Source organism: Sphaerodactylus townsendi, linkage group LG15 (genome assembly GCF_021028975.2).
Source record: "Sphaerodactylus townsendi isolate TG3544 linkage group LG15, MPM_Stown_v2.3, whole genome shotgun sequence".
NCBI classification, from domain to species: domain Eukaryota; kingdom Metazoa; phylum Chordata; class Lepidosauria; order Squamata; family Sphaerodactylidae; genus Sphaerodactylus; species Sphaerodactylus townsendi.
The window spans coordinates 36,431,228-36,449,095 of record NC_059439.1 but is presented as its reverse complement, the minus strand read 5'-3'; the positions used below and the strand labels follow the sequence as shown (position 1 = coordinate 36,449,095).

The 17,868-nt window shown below is 50.8% G+C and overlaps 1 protein-coding gene across 1 annotated transcript; it reads left to right on the top strand.

Annotated features, from left to right (window-relative positions):
- Positions 1-4,754: 4,754 nt before the first annotated feature.
- LOC125444616 (dehydrogenase/reductase SDR family member 4-like) lies at positions 4,755-17,789 on the top strand. The gene is made up of 7 exons (XM_048517123.1): positions 4,755-4,874; positions 5,150-5,333; positions 7,067-7,244; positions 10,408-10,478; positions 11,511-11,562; positions 13,707-13,765; positions 16,825-17,789. Exons 2-7 carry the CDS (start codon positions 5,209-5,211, stop codon positions 16,937-16,939), a joined length of 600 nt encoding a protein of 199 aa, XP_048373080.1. The 5' UTR covers positions 4,755-4,874; positions 5,150-5,208; the 3' UTR covers positions 16,940-17,789.
- Positions 17,790-17,868: the final 79 nt, after the last annotated feature.

Sequence of the window (17,868 nt, the reverse complement as noted above, 5' to 3'; positions counted from 1 at the left end):
CTGGGCTCCTCCCTCCCTCCCTCCCTCCCTGGCGACGAGGCAGGCCGAGCCCCGAAAGAGCCGAGCGGGGGACCCCCGAAGACCCCCCCTCCCTCCGACGCACCCACCCATGCAGTTCCCACGCACAGCGCTTGATTGTAGGCGGCTGCGGGCAGAGACCCTGCGGAGCGGTGCCGCGCTAGAGAACGCCAGATGCGCGCTGGGGCGCGCGCAGCTCCTCGGTGCTCTGTGTGCGCGCGTGTGTTGTAAATGCTACGAATAATAACAGTCATCATCGAAGAACACGTCGACTCGTTGTCTTTCTCCTGACGCTCAAGGCCCTTCACCCACAGGATTGCTCTTCTTGTTGTTATATTCATTAGCTGTCATGGTTCAAAATCACAGCTGCCGGTTCTTTCGGCAGTGTTGAGCTATTATTGTCAATATCGCAGCTTTTTATTATTAGTGGCGTTGCTCTCATTGTTTAATGTTGTTTAAAATCGCAGCTGCCAGTTCTTTAGCTGGTGCTGAGCTATTTATTGTTATTGTTATTGTTTATTTGATTTGATAAACCGCCCTACCCCCAGAGGTATTAATATCACAGCTTTATTGTTGTTGTTGCTGTTATTGTTTAATGTTGTTTAAAATCGCAGCTGCCAGATCTTTAGCTGGTTGTTGGCCTTTCATTACAATTCGAGCCCCACCCAGAGGCCTAGGACAGTTGTGGCGAACCTTTGGCACTCCAGATGTTATGGACAACAATTCCCATCAGCCCCTGCCAGCATGCTGGGCCATGGCAGCTGCGGCAGTAGCCGGCACATGCCCGGCTGGGCGGCGGTGGGAATTGTAGTCCATAACATCTGGAGTGCCAAAGGTTCGCCACCACGGGCCTAGGATCTTGGTAACCGATCGGGCGTAGTGTTCTTGTGGATCCCCAGCAGAGTTGCCTTCTGAATCTGACAGATGTTGATTTGGTCAAATCGAAGATGTTTCAAGTGCCCCCCGAGTGTTTTCGGGGTGGCGCCCAGATGCCAACGACCACTGGGACGACTTCAGCTGGTTTGTGCCGTAGTCGCTGAATCTCGATCTTTGATGACCTTCTCGTGTTCTTTTTCATTGACCCGGCTGTCCCCAGGTGTTGCTATGTCAATGATAGTCACTTTCTTGTCTTCAATCTCTGTGACGTCCATTGTTGGTTAGTTTCTACTCTAACAGTTTCTACTGTTAGTTTCTACTCTTGTGTGTGTGCATCTGAATCAAATGGTCCCCATCTCTCTTTTATTATGTTGTTATTATTATTAATACGCACGAATACTATGCTGATACATTACAACTTCCTAGGCCTCTGGGCAGAGGTGGGATCCAGCAGGTTCTCACAGGTTCCCGAGAGTAGGTTACTAATTCTTTGCGTGTGCCAAGAGGGGGTTACTAATTGGTGATTTTGCCCCGTGATTTTTGCCTTAGTTACACCCCTCCTCTCAGTAGCGCGCAGAACTTGAAGCAGTCTAGCAGGAGGTGCACCGGCGTGCATGGCAGCCTGCACCTGCGTGCATTCATTTCCCGCCCAAGGACCGGCGCAGCGGCTGCGTCCTTGCCACAGCCCCACCCCGGAATGCCCCGCCCCCGGAATGCCCGCCCACGCCCCTGTCGTGCTCCGCCCAGCCCCATTGGCGCTACGCCACAGTTTGAATCCCACCACCATGGGAACCTGTTACTAAAATTTTTGGATCCCACAACTGCCTCTGGGCGAGGCTCGAATTGTAATGAAAGGCCAACAACCAGCTAAAGATCTGGCAGCTGTGAAATCTACAATAATAATTTTTAAAAGTTGTTACTGTTATGGTTGGTGTTATTATGATATTTATTAGCCTCTGTTTGGGGCTTAATGTGGCTTACAACATCATCTTCATCTGCATCATCATCATCATTATGAGAGTCAGCATGGTGTAGTGGTTCAGAGCAGGTGGCGTCTAATCGGGAGAACCAGGTTTGATTCCCCACTCCTCCACCTGAGTGGCAGAGGCTTATCTGGTTAACCAGTTGTGTTTTTGCACTCCTGCATTCCTGTGCTGGGTGACCCTGGGCCAGTCCCAGTACTCTCAGAACTCTCTCAGCCCCACCTATCTCACAAGGTGTCTGTTGTGGGGAGAGGAAGGGAAAGAATCTTGTCAGCCACCTTGAGTCTCCTTACAGGGGAGAAAGGTGGGGTATAAATCCAAACTCTTCTTCCTCTCTGACGTACTTCTGTCCCTACTCCGTCACTGCTTGCCTTGCAAAACCACTTCCTGTCCCGTAAATGGAATCCCGAGCCACAAAAAGTGGTCCCACCGCGGTCCGATAGGCTGGAGGGGACGCATTTGAGGCGCGCTTGCTTCTAACAGTTCTCGCCTTGTGATTTCTCTTCCTCTCTTTCCCTTGTGGTTTGAGCCAAAACGGCAACAGGGCGGGGCGGAAGCGGCCTTCGAAGACCAAATGAGAAGCGCAAAGCATGTCCCAGGCACAGTGGCAGAGCATCTATTTGGCACGCAGAAGGCCCTGGGCTCAGCCCCCAGCATCTCATAGAATCATAGAGTTGGAAGAGACCCCCAGGGGCCATCCAGTCCAACCCCCTGCCCTTCAGGAACACACAATCAAAGCACTCCTGACATATGTTCATCCAGCCTCTGTTTACAAACCTCCAAAGAAGGAGACTCCACCACACTCCAAGGCAGTGCCTTCCACTGACTATCAGGAAGTTTTTCCGATGTTTAGGTGGAATCTCTTTCCCTTCACCTTCAACATATTATTCCTGGTTCGAGTCTCTGGAGCAGCAGAAAACAAGCTTGTTCCCTCTTCGACATGGCATCCCTTCAAATATCTATCATGTCACCTCTTCACCTTCTCTTCACCAAACTAAACATCCCCAGCTGCCAAAGTCTCTCCTCCAACGTGGTGTCGTGGTTAAGAGCAGGCGCACTCTAATCTGGAGAACTGGGTTTGATTCCCCGCTCTGCCGCTTGAGCTGTGGAGGCTTATCTGGGGAACCAGAAGAAGAAGAGTTTGGATTTATATCCCCCCTTCTCTCCTGTAAGCAGACTCAAAGGGGCTTACAATCTCCTTGCCCTTCCCCCCCCACAACAAACACCCTGTGAGGTGGGTGAGGCTGAGAGAGCTCTGAAGAACTGTGACTAGCCCAAGCTGGCATGTGTGGGAGTGCCCAGGCTAATCTGAATTCCCCAGATAAGCCTCCACAACTCAAGCGGCAGAGCTGGGAATCAAACCCGGTTCCTCCAGATCAGAGTGCACCTGCTCTTAGCCACTGCTCTTAGCCACTACGCCACTGCTGCACTACGCCAGATTAGCTTGTGCACTCCAAAACATGCCAGCTGGGTGACCTTGGGCGAGTCACAGTTCTTCGGAGCTCTCTCAGCCCCACCCACCTCACAGGGTGTTTGTTGTGAGGGGGGAAGGGCAAGGAGATTGTCAGCCCCTTTGAGTCTCCATACAGGAGAGAAAGGGGGGATATAAATCCAAACTCTTCTTCTTTTTGGAAGAGAGTTGGGAGGGGACATACTTAACCTGAACAGAGAACAAATGAAGAAAAGAAAATTGTGTGTGTTAAAGAGACCTCTAGTGGAGAGGCGCCTTCTCTGTTCCGGGCCCAGCTCCGAGAAGTCTGCGCCAGGTTAGCTCAGCTGCCCCAAAGGCCATGAAATGGATCCGGCTGGCCTAGGCTGAATGAGCCATTAAGGAGTGGGGAAACAAACCCAGATCACCAGATTAGAGTCTGCCGCTCATGTGGAGGACTGGGAAAATCGAACCCAGCTCTCCAGCTCAGAATCTACCGCTCTTAACCACTACACCCGGCTGGCGTGATAGTGTGAAGTGGAAACTGTCCCACAACTGAAGCGGGGGATCGGGGCGTTGCTAGAACATTGGGCTGCAATAAGAAAAGCGGCCCCTGCTTTTTAAAGCCAGGAGCCAACCTTTTCTGGTCAGAAACCTCCGGGGCTTGTAAGTATTTGTCTCTCGGGATCGATTACTTATAGGGTTGCAGGCTCAGTGCTGGGAAATTCCTGGAGTTAGGACCTGAGGGTGGGTTAGCTTTCGGGAACGGATGGACCTTGGTACAGATTCCGCCTTCCAAACCCCCTATTTTCTCCCGGGGGACCTGATATTTGTCACCTGGACAGAAGATATAATTCCAGGAGATCTCCAGGCCCCAGCTGGAGGTGGCAACTGTAGATACTTGACCTCTATCTTTCCCTCCAGTCAGCGCAGCCGAGCAGATCTAGGCCTGCGTGCTATCCGGCTCTCTGCAACTGAAGCACGCTTTTTGCTCGGAATTACAACTCGAGGCGCGCCTCAGTTTCAGACTGCACCAGGGCTTCTTTTCAGAGCCACAGACAACCCCCCGTCGCCTCTGAATGCGCTATTATGTTCTGATCGGAAAGAGGTATGTCTGGAACAGTGACTCATGCCCAGACGTGACCGGGAATCCTCTTTGGAGGCCGAGGAATCCCACTGCTTCCCGGAGTGGTTTGTTCCCCACACTGAGCGCCACTGGATTAGTCAATCCTCCCCCCCCCCTCCGCAGCTACCATTTGCAGCAGGAAAAAAAGCCAGATCATGCAGAGTCACAGCGGGCAGCCTCCTCGGTGGGCGGAGACACCCGGGGAACCTTTTAATCATTTCATTAAACCAGACTTGGTTCTCTCCGCCCTTTGGCTGGGAAAGGGGGGGACCTGCCTGTCATGCGCCTTTCGGCCACCGGGGGGCGATCGCGTCCCCCCTTTTTTTCCTTTCGAAATTCTCCCGTCTGCTCCCCGCCCCGCCTCCAAATCCTAACTCCAGACTCTCCTTTCTTTGCTTCCTGTCTCGTTCTTTTTCACCCCCGAGATCAGAAGGGATCTCAGGTGAGCCATTCAATGCCGGGATCCTTTTGCAATACAGAGCCCGGGGGGGGGGGGTGGAGGGAATGTGTGGGAGAGAGATTTTCTTTTTGCAAAGTCATTGCAAGCAACCCGGGAAGGCAGTTGCAAGCAAGTCCCCTTTGCAACTCGTGTGCAAAGTTCGCGGGAGGGGGCGGGGAGGGGGCGAAAAAACGACCCGCGTGCATTGACCCCCACCCCCACCCCAGCAAATGCATTGAACCGACCGAGCATGCATGCATGCATGACCCACTTTGCAGGCGCGCCCGGACTCCGACCCGGGCCAGAGTCCGAAGGAGGCGGGACCGGCCGGCCCGGGATGATCCGAGTCGTGACAGCCGCCCCACAGGCTCTGCGCCCCCTCCTCAGGATGGCCAGCACCGCCGGGCGCAGCCGCGGGACCCTCACCGACAAAGTGGCCCTGGTCACGGCCTCCACCGAAGGGTGAGTTTTCCCAAGCAGGAAGGGGACCGGGCTGGGGGGGGGGGGACCTGCCTAAAAGCCCCCGGCCATAGGAGCCCCCTGCACATCTGTGTCTCTTAAGATCTGCTGTCAATCAGTGAACAGATACTCTACTGCAGGGGTCTTCATACTATGGCCCTCCAGATGTTCATGGACTACAATTCCCATCAGCCCCTGCCAGCATGGCTAAGAGGCAGGGCTGATGGGAATTGTAGTTCATGAACATCTGGGGGGCCATAGTTTGAAGACCCCTGCTCTACTGAATAAATATTTGCTACTTGAATACGAAACTGTAAATATTTGTCGTTGGAAAAGACACGTGTAACCTGTGTGTAACCTACTTATCCTGGGCCACATCTATCATCTCCATTAAGTTCATATCATGACAGCGCCCTGTGGCTTGACAAACAAGTAGGACATTGGTTCTGGTGGGTTTTCCAGGCTGTGTGGCCATAAACCCACCAGAACCAGTTGAATCCGGCCGTGAATCGACAATAAATAGGACTTTGCTTGAACAACTTAACAAACCTTTAATTGAAGCACAACAGCTTTCTATCAGTCAGGGATGAATAACCGTGAACATAGATACGTATCGGTCAATCAGTCTTTCAAGTGTAAGCAATAATAAATCAGCAGATTAAAACACGAACCGTTTTAAAACTAACTCTTATGCACGGATGGCAAAAAAAAAATAACAAAAGTTTAGCGAGATTTGTACTGTTATTGCAAATTATAACTTAGCCTTTCTGCATTCTAAGTTGAGATGAGAGAAACATAGTGGCTACCTTGTGTGTAGCACCCTCAAAGACATCGGCCATTATAAAACACACTTTGTTCTCCCCAGTACCAGATAATTTTTCTAAAATATTTGAAAGGTGTGGATTCCTGATATGAGAGTACGTGGGACAGTGCAAGATATAATGCGTGACATCTTCCGTCAACAAACCTTTAATTTAAACGCAACAAGTTTCTATCATTTAGGAATAAATAATAGTGAACATATATGTGTATGCACATACAGCACAACTCAGTTATACAAAATCTTCAGTGCCTTTTAGGAAAAGCGCTCAACTGCACATACTTTTTGACCTCTTAGCCCCTGGGCCCTGAGATCCGAACAAAACACAAAGACTAAAATGGCGTGGGTTACATGTGCTTTACTAAAGACAACGAACAAAGGTTGGTTTTCGCTGTGCAGCTGGGGTGTCCAACTCTGGCCCTCCAGGTGTTCTGTACTCAGAAGCAAGCCCCATTGACAGCAACCGAGCTTACTCCCAGGTAAAGGATCGTGCTTTAGTTCTTCGCATGAAAATCAGTGGGGTTTAACAGCGCTTAACAGGGTTACCTACACTGCTTCCCCAAAACTGGGTCTTAGGTTTAATGCTAATAATCGATCCCAGCGGCCCAGGCCAGCCTAGATGTGTGGGAGAGGGGGGTGACTCTGTTTGCGTGTGCCCACAGAGAGGGCTCTGAGTGCCACCTCTGGCACCCGTGCCATAGGTTCGCCACCACTGCTCTAGGGCCCTTTCCGCACACGCAGAATAATACCCCTTCGATCCACTTTTAACGCACTTCGCAGCTGTGCGAAATAGCAAAATCCACTTGCAAACAATTGCGGAAGTGGATTGAAGGCACGTTATTCTGCATGTGTGGAAGGGGCCGCGGTGTTTGGTCGTCCTAATGTTAATCCTCCCCTCACACTCGCTTTCGGCCAGGATCGGCTTCGCCATCGCCCGCCGCTTGGGCCAAGACGGCGCCCACGTGGTCCTGAGCAGCCGGAAGCAAGCCAACGTGGACCATGCTGTGGCGGAGCTGCAGAAAGAGAACCTGAGCGTGTCGGGGCTGGTGTGCCACGTGGGGAAGGCCGAAGACCGGCAGCGGCTGATCGATACGGTGAGCCCGTGGCTCTTTGAGGCTGTCTGCATGTGGGGAAATCTTTTTAGATCAGTACACCGTGGACCCCAGAGCACAAGGATTTAGGGGGCTGGCTTAGGGAGTGGGGGCTCCTCCATTGGACGGTTGCTAATGACAGGGGGGTCTTCCAGTAGGGGCGCTGTACTTCAACAGACAATACAATAGACATATGCCATGTGCCACTAAGTCAGTGATGGCGAACCTTTTCGAGACCGAGTGCCCAAATTGCAACCCAAAACCCACTTATTTATCGCAAAGTGCCAACACGGCAATTTAACCTGAATACTGAGGTTTTAGTTTAGAAAAAACGGTTGGCTCTGAGGCGTGCGTTACTCGGGAGTAAGCTTGGTGGTAGTTGGTGGCTTTGCTTTGAAGAAACTGTGCAACGCTTCGAATGGGTGAATCACGACCCTAGGAGGGTTTACTCAGAAGCAAACCCCATTGCCAGCAACCGAGCTTACCCCCAGGTAAAGGATCATGCTTTCGTTCTTCCCATGAAAATCAGTGGGGTTTAACAGCACTTAACAGGGTCACCTACACTGCTTCCCCAAAACTAGGTCTTAGGTTTAATGCGAATAATCTCCCTGAAATAATTACACTGTTATCACATGACGAACTCTGTGCACGCGTACCCACAGAGAGGGCTCTGAGTGCCACCTCTGGCACCTGTGCCATAGGTTCGCCACCACTACACTAAGTGGCCATTAGGATGTTCAGTCCAAACAGGGCAACGACATCAGGCTGTGCCCTGCAATAGTTCCAGAATAATCAGTGACATGTGATGCGGCGGCCAAGAAAGCCAATGCGATTCTGGGCTGTATCAATAGCGGTGTCTAGATCGAGGGATGCAATTGTACCTCTCTATTCTGCACTGGTTAGACCTCACCTGGAATACTGTGTGCAGTTCTGGGCACCGCAATCCAAGAAGGATGTGGACAAGCTGGAACGGAGCCAGAGGAGCTCCAGTTTAAAGGAGCAGCAGTGGCGTAGGAGGTTAAGAGTTTGTGTATCTAATCTGGAGGAACCGGGTTTGATTCCCAGCTCTGCCGCCTGAGCTGTGGAGGCTTATGGGAATTCAGATTAGCCTGTACACTCCCGCACACGCCAGCTGGGTGACCTTGGGCTAGTCACAGCTTCTCGGAGCTCTCTCAGCCCCACCTACCTCACAGGGTGTTTGTTGTGAGGGGGGAAGGGCAAGGAGATTGTCAGCCCCTTTGAGTCTCCTGCAGGAGAGAAAGGGGGATATAAATCCAAACTCCTCCTCCTCCTCCTCTTCTTCTTCTTCAAGGAAGACAGATTTCCACATGCCATGTGTTGTACTTCTCTTGGCTATTCCCATGTTCAGGAATTGCTGGCTCTTTATCTGGCCGCTCGCATCGCTGAAGAGTCTTTGTTTCATAACTGGGAGGGGAGGAGTGGGTGTTAGTGGGTGGAGCAGAATTATCCCCAAGGTCTCAATCTACCAAACCTGTTTATCAACTCCTGGAAATAGCCGGGGAGAGATGCTTCCAAGGAGTTAGATTTATCACCTGTCAGGGCAAGAACCACCCTTCTACTAAATTAAAAAGAGCCCAATTTTTTGTGCCCCCCCCCCGAGCTATTACAGCGTCACGCAAGCTTTCCAAACAGGAGGCTATTAGACTTTGTCGTTTTAAAATCCTGCTTTAGGCCCTCCAGGCATACGGGGGGCATCCCGATATCTCTGGTGTCAGCAGCGGCCCGTGAATCCGGATTTTTCGGCCCAGCTAGCACCCTTGACACTATCTGAAGATGTAGTGTGGGACAAGGTATGAGAAACTGGATGGAAATCAGAAAGGACTGTGTTTTGAGAGGGGCCCTTTTGGGCCAGGATGAGTTAAAGGGGGGAGGGGGGAAACAGAGAAGGTTAAAGTTGCCAGCTGGCCAGAATGAAAGACCTACCTGTTCAGCCAGGTGAGGTGCAACGATTGGCAAGTGAAGCTTTCCAGGGATCAGAAAGAAGCTACTGCCTTCTTTACACTGACTGCTCCGGAGTCACTCTGGGCTACCCTCATTTTGGCCTTGGTGGCCGCAGTGGTTAAGAGCAGGCGCGCTCTAATCTGGAGAACCGGGTTTGATTCCCCCGCTCTGCCGCTTGAGCTGTGGAGGCTTCTCTGGGGAACCAGATTAGCCTGTGCACTCCAACACATGCCAGCTAGGTGACCTTGGGCTAGTCACAGTTCTTCGGAGCTCTCTCAGCTCCACCCACCTCACAGGGTTTTTGTTGTGTGTGTGGGGGGGGGGGGAGTAAGGGAGAGGAGATTGTAAGCCCCTTTGAGTCTCCTTACAGGAGAGAAAGGATGTAAATCCAAACTCTTCATGGTTCCCGGCCGACCGACTCAGCAGCCTTCTCTGTAGGGTTACCATTTCCAGACAGGGGAATTCCTGGAGATTTCTGGGGTGAAACTTGGGGCAGGGTTTAAGGAGGGGAGGGATCCCAGTGCCATATATAAATGCCATATCCATCCTACAGAACTGCCTTTTTCTCTAAGGGAATGGATCCCTATCGACTGGGAGTCCTTTTTGTAATTCCAGATCTCCACTTGGAGGTTATAGAAAAGGCAACACGGTAATAATTGACACCTAAGTGGAAAAAAATGCCATGTATGGACTATAACACAGGTGTCAAACTCGCGGCCCTCCAGATGTTATGGACTACAGTTCCCATCATCCCCTGCCAGCATGATGCTGGCACGGAATGATGGGAACTGTAGTCCATGACATCTGGAGGGCCGCGAGTTTGACACCTATGGACTATGATAATGTACAAACACTCTTAAAGCAGTAGCATATAATTAAAACACTCTTAAAGCAGTAGCATATAATTAAATCCTTGTAGTGTAAAGTTATGGGGAAGTTTCTTTCCGTAGAAGCCTCCAATTTCTTACAGGTGGGAAGATCTTGATTTATTGCACTATGTCACAATGCAGTAGGCTGCTGTTACAAAGTTCGTAAATAACTCCCAAATTAATAAGAGATTCCTATGGAAAGAAACTACACATGGACTTTATACTACGAGGATTTCATTTTACGCTACCACTTTAAGAGTGCTCATACAGTATTACGTGGTATTTTTCTATTTAGCTCCCACCTGGCTTCTATGCCTCTTTTTTGTCTTTCTCAGATCCTGGATATCAATGTTAAGGCCGCTGCTCTACTGGTAAAGCTGGTTGTGCCTCACATGGAGAAAAGAGGGTGAGAATCAGTAAGGAGGTTCCGGAAGGGACAGACGGAAGTCAGTTTCTGGCCGACTCCTCCAAGTCACCTTCCACCCCTCCTGTTCCAACCTGGGAACCATCAAAGAAACCTCTGCTACGCTCCCTTCTCTCTTCCTTTCATTGCTACCACAAAGGATTTACTTGGGCCTACTGCCCATTCAAGTTTCTAGTCCTCAGCCCTGGCCCCTGAGGTGTTTGAGATCTTGCCACCTAGTCCTAAGCAGAGTGACTCCCTTTGAGCCGGCATGGCGTAGTGCCGTGGTGGCGAACCTTTGGCACTCCAGATGTTATGGACTACAATTCCCATCAGCCCCTGCCAGCATGGCCAATTGGCTATGCTGGCAAGGGCTGATAAGAATGTAACAGTCCATATCTGGAGTATAGGTCCGCCACCACTGATGTGTCAGTTAGAGCAGAGTGCACTCTAATCTGGAGGAGCAGGTTTTCTTCCCGGCTGCCGCTTGAGGCTTATCTGAGAACCAGATCGGCAATTAGCAGCTCAACACCTGCGCCAGCTGGGTGACCTTGGGCTAGTCACAGTTCTTTGGAGCTCTCTCAGCCCCACCTACATCACAGGGTGTTTGTTGTGGGTGGGGAGGGAAAGGAGATTGTAAGCTTCTTGGCCTGATTTGGACTTGTGGGCCAGTAAGTGCCCTTCATTTGGTGTGGTGGGCCCAGAAGTTCCCCTGAGTAGACTCAGAATTGGTCCAGATGTTCCCTTCCTTTATCTTATCAGTAGAACTTCTCTTTCTGGCCTACCTTTCCTTTGCCCGGCCTGCTCCCTGGCTTCTGTGCTCAACCCCAATAAATCCTCCTTTCCACCACACGCCCAATCCCTACGCCTGGCAAAGTTCTAGGGGACACAAACACGTCCTGTGGCTGGCACAGAAACCAAACAAACATGGCAGCCACAGGGGAAGAGGGGGTGGAAGGGCAGAGGGTGAACTCACGGCACAGAAATTCAGCACCGGTTGCAGAATTGCTCTCCTTTTCTCCCCTTCCCTTCCAGGGGTGGCTCCATCGTCATTGTTTCTTCGATCGCTGCGTATGCTCCCTTCCCGGTAAGTTTGCCGTAGTCTCGCCCTGCTGGCTCTCCGTGGGGACCTAGAATTTCATCTGCCCTTCCAATTTGAAGTGAGTCCTGGCACAGGTTTGGGCTCTCAGCAGATTGCGAAGAACGTTGTGAGCTGATTCATCAATTTAATGAGTTTGTTACATCTGCTTCCCTTTGGAGGGGAACACAGGTGGCCAAAAACACCCCTGGATATGGCTCTCTCCCTTCCTTTTACCGACGGAAACAAAGGTTTGAAGGCTGTTAATATTGGTTGTTTTGGGTTTTCTGGGCTGTGTGGCTGTGGTCTGGTAGCTTTTGCTCCGGGGCACGATCGGACACTTTTCACTGATATGCCAAGATGTCAGCCGTAGATGGGGACAAAATGTAGGGAGCAAAAACTACCAAACCATGGCCACACAACCCAGAAAACCCACAACCGCCAGTTGATTCCAGCCATGAAAGCCTTCCACTATATGCTTTTAATATTGTTTGGTTGCCTAACAACCCACACAATGGCCACTGAGATCTCAGAGGACATCTATCTCTTAAAGGTACAGGCACTGCTTTTATTGTTTGGGCGGCGTTTAATCCCCCAGCCCGCAGTACACCATCAAAAGCTTTTCAAGGCTGTTCGTGTCATTGATCAAGCCTTGCGGCCCTAAAGCAGATGTGGAAATCTGGTGGGAAATTTGCAAGGTTCGGTTCTTTTTAAAGCACAGCTTCTCGGAGCTCTCTCAGCCCCACCTACCTCACAGGGTGTTTGTTGTGATTGGGGAAGGGAAAGGAGATTGTCAGCCCCTTTGAGTCTCCTACAGGAGAGAAAGGGGGGATATAAATCCAAACTCTTCTTCTTCTCTTCTGCTTCTCTAAGCAGTGATCACCAACATCTGTCCCCAAACCAGCATCGTGCTTCAGCGTTCCCACAGCTGGTGGTTCTAGCTTGGCCAGCCCCTTCCCCCAACTCCTTGCTTGTTCTCTCCTTTAGGGTTTGGGACCCTATAACGTCAGTAAGACGGCTCTCCTGGGCCTCACTCGCACCCTGGCCCCTGAGCTGGCTCCCAGAAAGATCCGCATCAACGCGCTGGCCCCGGGCTGATTCGGACCAAGTTCAGCTCAGCTGCTGAAGTACGAGGAGGGCGAAAGGGGGGGAACTTCGACTGGGCTGGGACATAAGAGCATAAGAACAAGCCAGCTGGATCAGACCAGAGTCCATCTAGTCAGCTCTCTGCTACTCGCAGTGGCCCACCAAGGTGCCTTTGGGAGCTCACATGCAGGAGGTGAAAGCAATGGCAACCTACACGGCTGTTGCTCGAGCACCTGGACTGTTAAAGGCATTTGCAATCTCAGATCAAAGAGAGGGTCAAGATTGAGTAGCCATGCATGGAAGCTCCATAAATCTGTCAAGCCCTTTTTTAAAAGCCTATCCAGGTTAGTGGCCATCACCACCTCCTGTGCAGCAGCATAATTCAAACACCAATCACCACGTCAGCGTGAAGAAGTGTTTTTCCTTTTATTAGTCCTAATTCTTCCCCAGCATTTTTCAATGGATGCCCCTGGTTCTACCAGTATTGTGAGAAAGAGAAAATTTCTCTCTGTCAGCATTTTCCTACCCCATGCATGTAATTTTATGGGCTTCAATCATATCCCCTCGAACATCTCCTCTCCAAACTAAAAAAAAAAGAGTCCAAAAAAGCGCTGCAATGCCTTTCCTCATAAGGAAGGTTAGCTCGAGTCCCTCAATCATCCTCGTTGCCCTTCTCCTGCACTTTTTCTATCTCTTGATATCCTTTTTTGGGGAGATGTGGTGATTAGAGACTGGACACAATTACTCCAAGTCGCTGATTAAGCACCCGCGGCTTTTATATAAGGAGCATGACAATCTTTGCAGTTTTATTCTCAATTTCCTTTCCTATTTATCCCCAGCATAGAGTTTGCCTTTTTTTCACAGCTGCCAGGCATTGACTGGCATCCCCGTGGAACTATCCACTAAAGGCGGCTAAAATCCTTCCTGGTGTGACTGATAGCGCTGACCCTGGCGTGTCATGTGAAGTTTGGATTTTTGGCCCCTATGTGGATCACTTTACATTTTGCTACACTGAACTGCATTGAACTGGGACGGGACAGGTGAACTGACGAGTGCTTTCTCCTCAGCTTGTGCAAAACGAAGACATGGAAAATAAAGATGATAAGGAGCCGCGAGGGATCCAGAGGTATTTCAACTGCCGTTCCTTCGTTCGAAGACTGGCGGTATTGGCCCGTGGCTGGTATTAGTCAATGGGCGGCATCCCACATGCACCCGGGGTCTCCAACGTATGAAGCCTCTGCGGAGCCGTAGCACCCACTAACACCCTCCTGGAGACCTGTCAAAGAGTTTTTAGAAAGTGGGTTGGGTCAGGTGAGACTTTTACCCAGCAGGACTTCCGATTGGCTGCAGAGGATCTGATTGACTGTGCAGGCAGCCTGTTAAACAGAACATCTTCCATCACCAGATCGCTGTGGACCCTTGAGAGCAGATCAGGTCGGGGTAGCCAATGAGAAAGGAAGCACCAACACGATACAGATGGTAGATGCGCTGCATCTGGATGGCGAACTATGCCCTGAACTTTATCGATCCTCTCAGAAAGCGGGCAGAAGGAAGGGGACCCCACAGGAGACCGAGATCGTTGCAGTCAGTGGCAAACCAAAATTCTGAACAAGCTGACCTTGTAGGAGGAGAGGCATTTGGGAATGAGGGCTCTGTCACTGCTCTGTTTTCAATATCTGGTTTTAGCCAACACTGCTGCCTGGGTGTGGTTTGCCTGTGTTTGCATCTACTCTTATGCCCCTTGCACAATTGTGAACACCTAGAATCATACCCCAAGGCAGAGGTGGGATCCAGCAGGTTCTCACCAGTTCCCGAGAGCGGGTTACTAATTATTTATTATTATTGTGCCGAGGGTTACTAATCCGGTCTACTTAGCACTGTTAGAAAGTCCATTAGAGTCCAAAAATCCGCATTAAAGTCCCTGTTGTTTCCCTCTGTGGCTGGTTGTGAAAGGTAAGAAAGCGGGATAATTCTCCCTGTTGGGCTTATTGTTTAAAAGCATGTTTTAGAAACATGGTAGCGGTGCCTTGTTTCCAGGACGAATGGATTCTTTTTGATTTCACAGAAACAAAATTAAGTATTTGAAAGTATTAAAGTGGTGACAGGCAGTCAATGAGAGGAGAAGTAGTTGTTTCTGTTGGCAGAGGCGATAGGACTGCTAGAATGAGTTTAAATTATGGACAGAAAGATACCAGCTGGAAATTAGGAACTTGTTTTTTACAGTAAGGTTTTTACAGTAACAGAGAATTATTAATGCCCAGCCTGGAATGCCCTTGCGGCCCGTCATGACCGGCTGAAAGCCCCATTTGGCTTCACGCCACTGTTTGAATCCCACCACCATGGGAACCTGTTACTAAATTTTTTGGATCCCACCACTGCCCCAAGGGTCATCAAGTCCAACCCCCTGCAATGCAGGAACACATCATCAAAGCACGCCTGAAAGATGGCCATCCAGCCTCTCTTTAAAAACCTCCAGAGCGGGGGTGGGGTGGGGGGAGCAGATTATAAGCCCCTTTGCGTCTCCTTACAGAAGAGAAAGGGGGGGATATAAATCCAACTCTTCTTCTTCTTGGAAGGGAAGCCTCTGCAGAGGAACGCCGTGACAAACCACCTCTGCTTCTCACTTGCCTTGGAAGCCTCTTGCTGGGTTCCCGTGAGGCGGTTGTGTCTTGACGGTGCTTACATACATGTTCAGTCAGTGTGCGTGTGTTCTGAGGTGCTCTGGTAACCTGTAAGGGCGTGGCGGTGGGGGCTTACAGGGAGCAGGCTGTGAAGTGACCGGGGTGGCAAAGCGCATACGGCCCAGTTCCAAAATAAGAAGTTTCCCAAAAAAGGAGCAGAGCAAGGTGAAGGCCGAGGCAGCATAGTTCAGCAATTGGATGGGAGACACGCACGCCCCCGAGTCTAGCCTGCTGAATCTGGGGCTCCCACAACCCGCCCCCATGACCTTGAGTTGAATAACTTGTTAGTCCAGACCTCGGCTCAAGTTTGGGTCCAGCACCCTCTCTGCAAAACCAAACATCGATATCCCAACTGCTTTCCTCCTTCTGTCTATAGCCATTGTGCTGCACCACCACCACCACCTGCCACTGACATGTCTTACCTCTGGCCTCCTTCCTATTTGTCTAGATCAGGGGTAGGGAACCTGCGGCTCTCCAGATGTTCAGGAACTACAATTCCCATCAGCCTCATCCCAGCATGTGCCAGTGGCCATGCTGGTGGCTGATAGAGGCAAACCAGTTCCCCTGGTATCTGGAGAAGCAGGTCCCTAATTCCGTGCCAACCTGCTACCTCTATCCTTCCTTCCTTCCTTCCTTCCTTCCTTCCTTCCTTCCTTCCTTCCTTCCTTCTTCCCTTGCTGTGCCTTGCTTTACTTTCCTTCCTTCCTTCCTTCCTTCCTTCCTTCCTTCCTTCCTTCCTTCCTTCCTTCCTTCCTCCTCCCTCCCTCCCTCCCTCCCTCCCTCCCTCCCTCCCTCTGAACACTGAGTTGCTTTTTAGTCACCAGGTCTAGGACAGTGATGGCGAACCTATCGCATGGGTGCCAGAGGTGGCACTCAGAGCCCTCTCTGTGGGCCCCCCCCCCCCACACACATCTAGGCTGGCCTGGGCCTCTGGGCTCGATTATTAGCATTAAACCTAAGACCTAGTCTTGGGGAAGCAGTGTAGGTAACCCTGTTAAGCGCTGTTAAACCCCACTGATTTTCATGCAAAGAACTAAAGCGCGATCCTTTACCTGGGAGTAAGCTCGGTTGCTGGCAATGGGGCTTGCTTCTGAGTAAACCCTCCTAGGGTCGTGATTCACCTGTTCGAAGAGTTGCGTGGTTGCTTCAAAGCAAAGCCAACAACTACCACCAAGCTTACTCCTGAGTAATGCACACCTCAGAGCCAACCATTTTTTCTAAAGTAAAACTTCAGTATTCAGGTTAAATTGCCGTGTTGGCACTTTGTGATAAATAAGTGGGTTTTGGGTTGCAGTTTGGGCACTCGGTCTCGAAAAGGTTCGCCATCACTGGTCTAGGAGCTGCTGGTAGACCTGTCCTCCTTGAGTCTGTCCACTCCCCTTTTAAAGCTCTACGCGTCTGTGGCCCTCATGACATCCTCTGGCAGTGAACTGAATCTACTCCCACCACGAACCTCGTTGACTCTGCCCCTGACTAGCCTGTTCCTTTTTTTTTATCCCTTTAGAATCGGAGTCCCCTCGGATTGCTCCGGCATGGTCTCCTTCCTTTGTTCCCCGGACGCCGACTACATCACAGGGGAGACCATGGTGGTGGGCGGAGGAGCCCCGTCCCGTCTCTGATGCGGCTCCGGCCTGCCTTCCCAACTTACCCGATGACAACAGTGGCCCCATAGATGGACGGACTTCCTCCGCTTTCTGGAGAAAAGGGGTGGGGGGACACTGGTGTGAGAGGGGGACATAGTAACAAAGATTTGTGGGTAGCTTCACAGGAGAAGTACGTGGTTCATAGGGGCAGTCTGTCTGTCCTCGAATGTCAACAGGGTGAGATGAAGGCATGGGAGAGACGTCCCTTCCAACAGGACATCAATGGGGGATTGTGGGGGGAAGAGAACCGATGTCAGGGTCTCATTTTGGGTTGGGGAAGATAAAGGGAAGGATCCCTTCATATCACGGGTGTCCAACTCTGGCACTTCAGATGTTCGTGGGCTACAATTCCCATCAGCCCCTGCTGGGCCAATTGGCTATACTGGCAGGGGCTGATGGGAATTGTAGTCCATGAACATCTGGAGAAGCATAGGTTGGCCCCCCTTGCTTTATATAAACTGAGTGTGTTCTTCCCAGAGGGAGAAACTTTAATGGGGAACAGCAAATGAAATTATACAGCTAATGGCGTTCCCCCAGAAAGAAGAATTGTCTGTATCCATAAAGGTGTGCATTTGGAAAGAGCTTTATTTGGGGGTGGGGGCTCTTCGTGGTTGTTTTGGGGACCCTTCAGGGAAAGCATTAAGGAATTGGGCTATGGGGGGAGAATTCCACATCTCTTTTGCCCCCAAGAATTGAAAGTTAGAGGGCAGTTCACAGCCTGGCTGTTGGAGGGGGGGCTATTTCTCCGTCAGTGCCTTATGTGTGTGTGTGTGTGTGTTTTTTTTAAAAAAACATGCCAGAAATAAAATAAAGCACGTGTCTCTGACTCCTTTGTGGGTGTCTTTTTCGTTTTGTGGGAGAACCCCAGTGTCGCCAAGGGTGGGGCTCGCCTCTAGCACACTCCT

Excerpts from the sequence above, each read along its gene's own strand:
- LOC125444616 (XM_048517123.1), top strand. The coding sequence starts at position 5,209 with ATGATCCGAGTCGTGACAGCCGCCCCACAGGCTCTGCGCCCCCTCCTC. Across the intron at positions 11,563-13,706 it reads CTGCGTATGCTCCCTTCCCG|CTTGTGCAAAACGAAGACAT; the intron begins GTAAGTTTGCCG and ends CTTTCTCCTCAG. Across the intron at positions 13,766-16,824 it reads GAGCCGCGAGGGATCCAGAG|AATCGGAGTCCCCTCGGATT; the intron begins GTATTTCAACTG and ends TTATCCCTTTAG.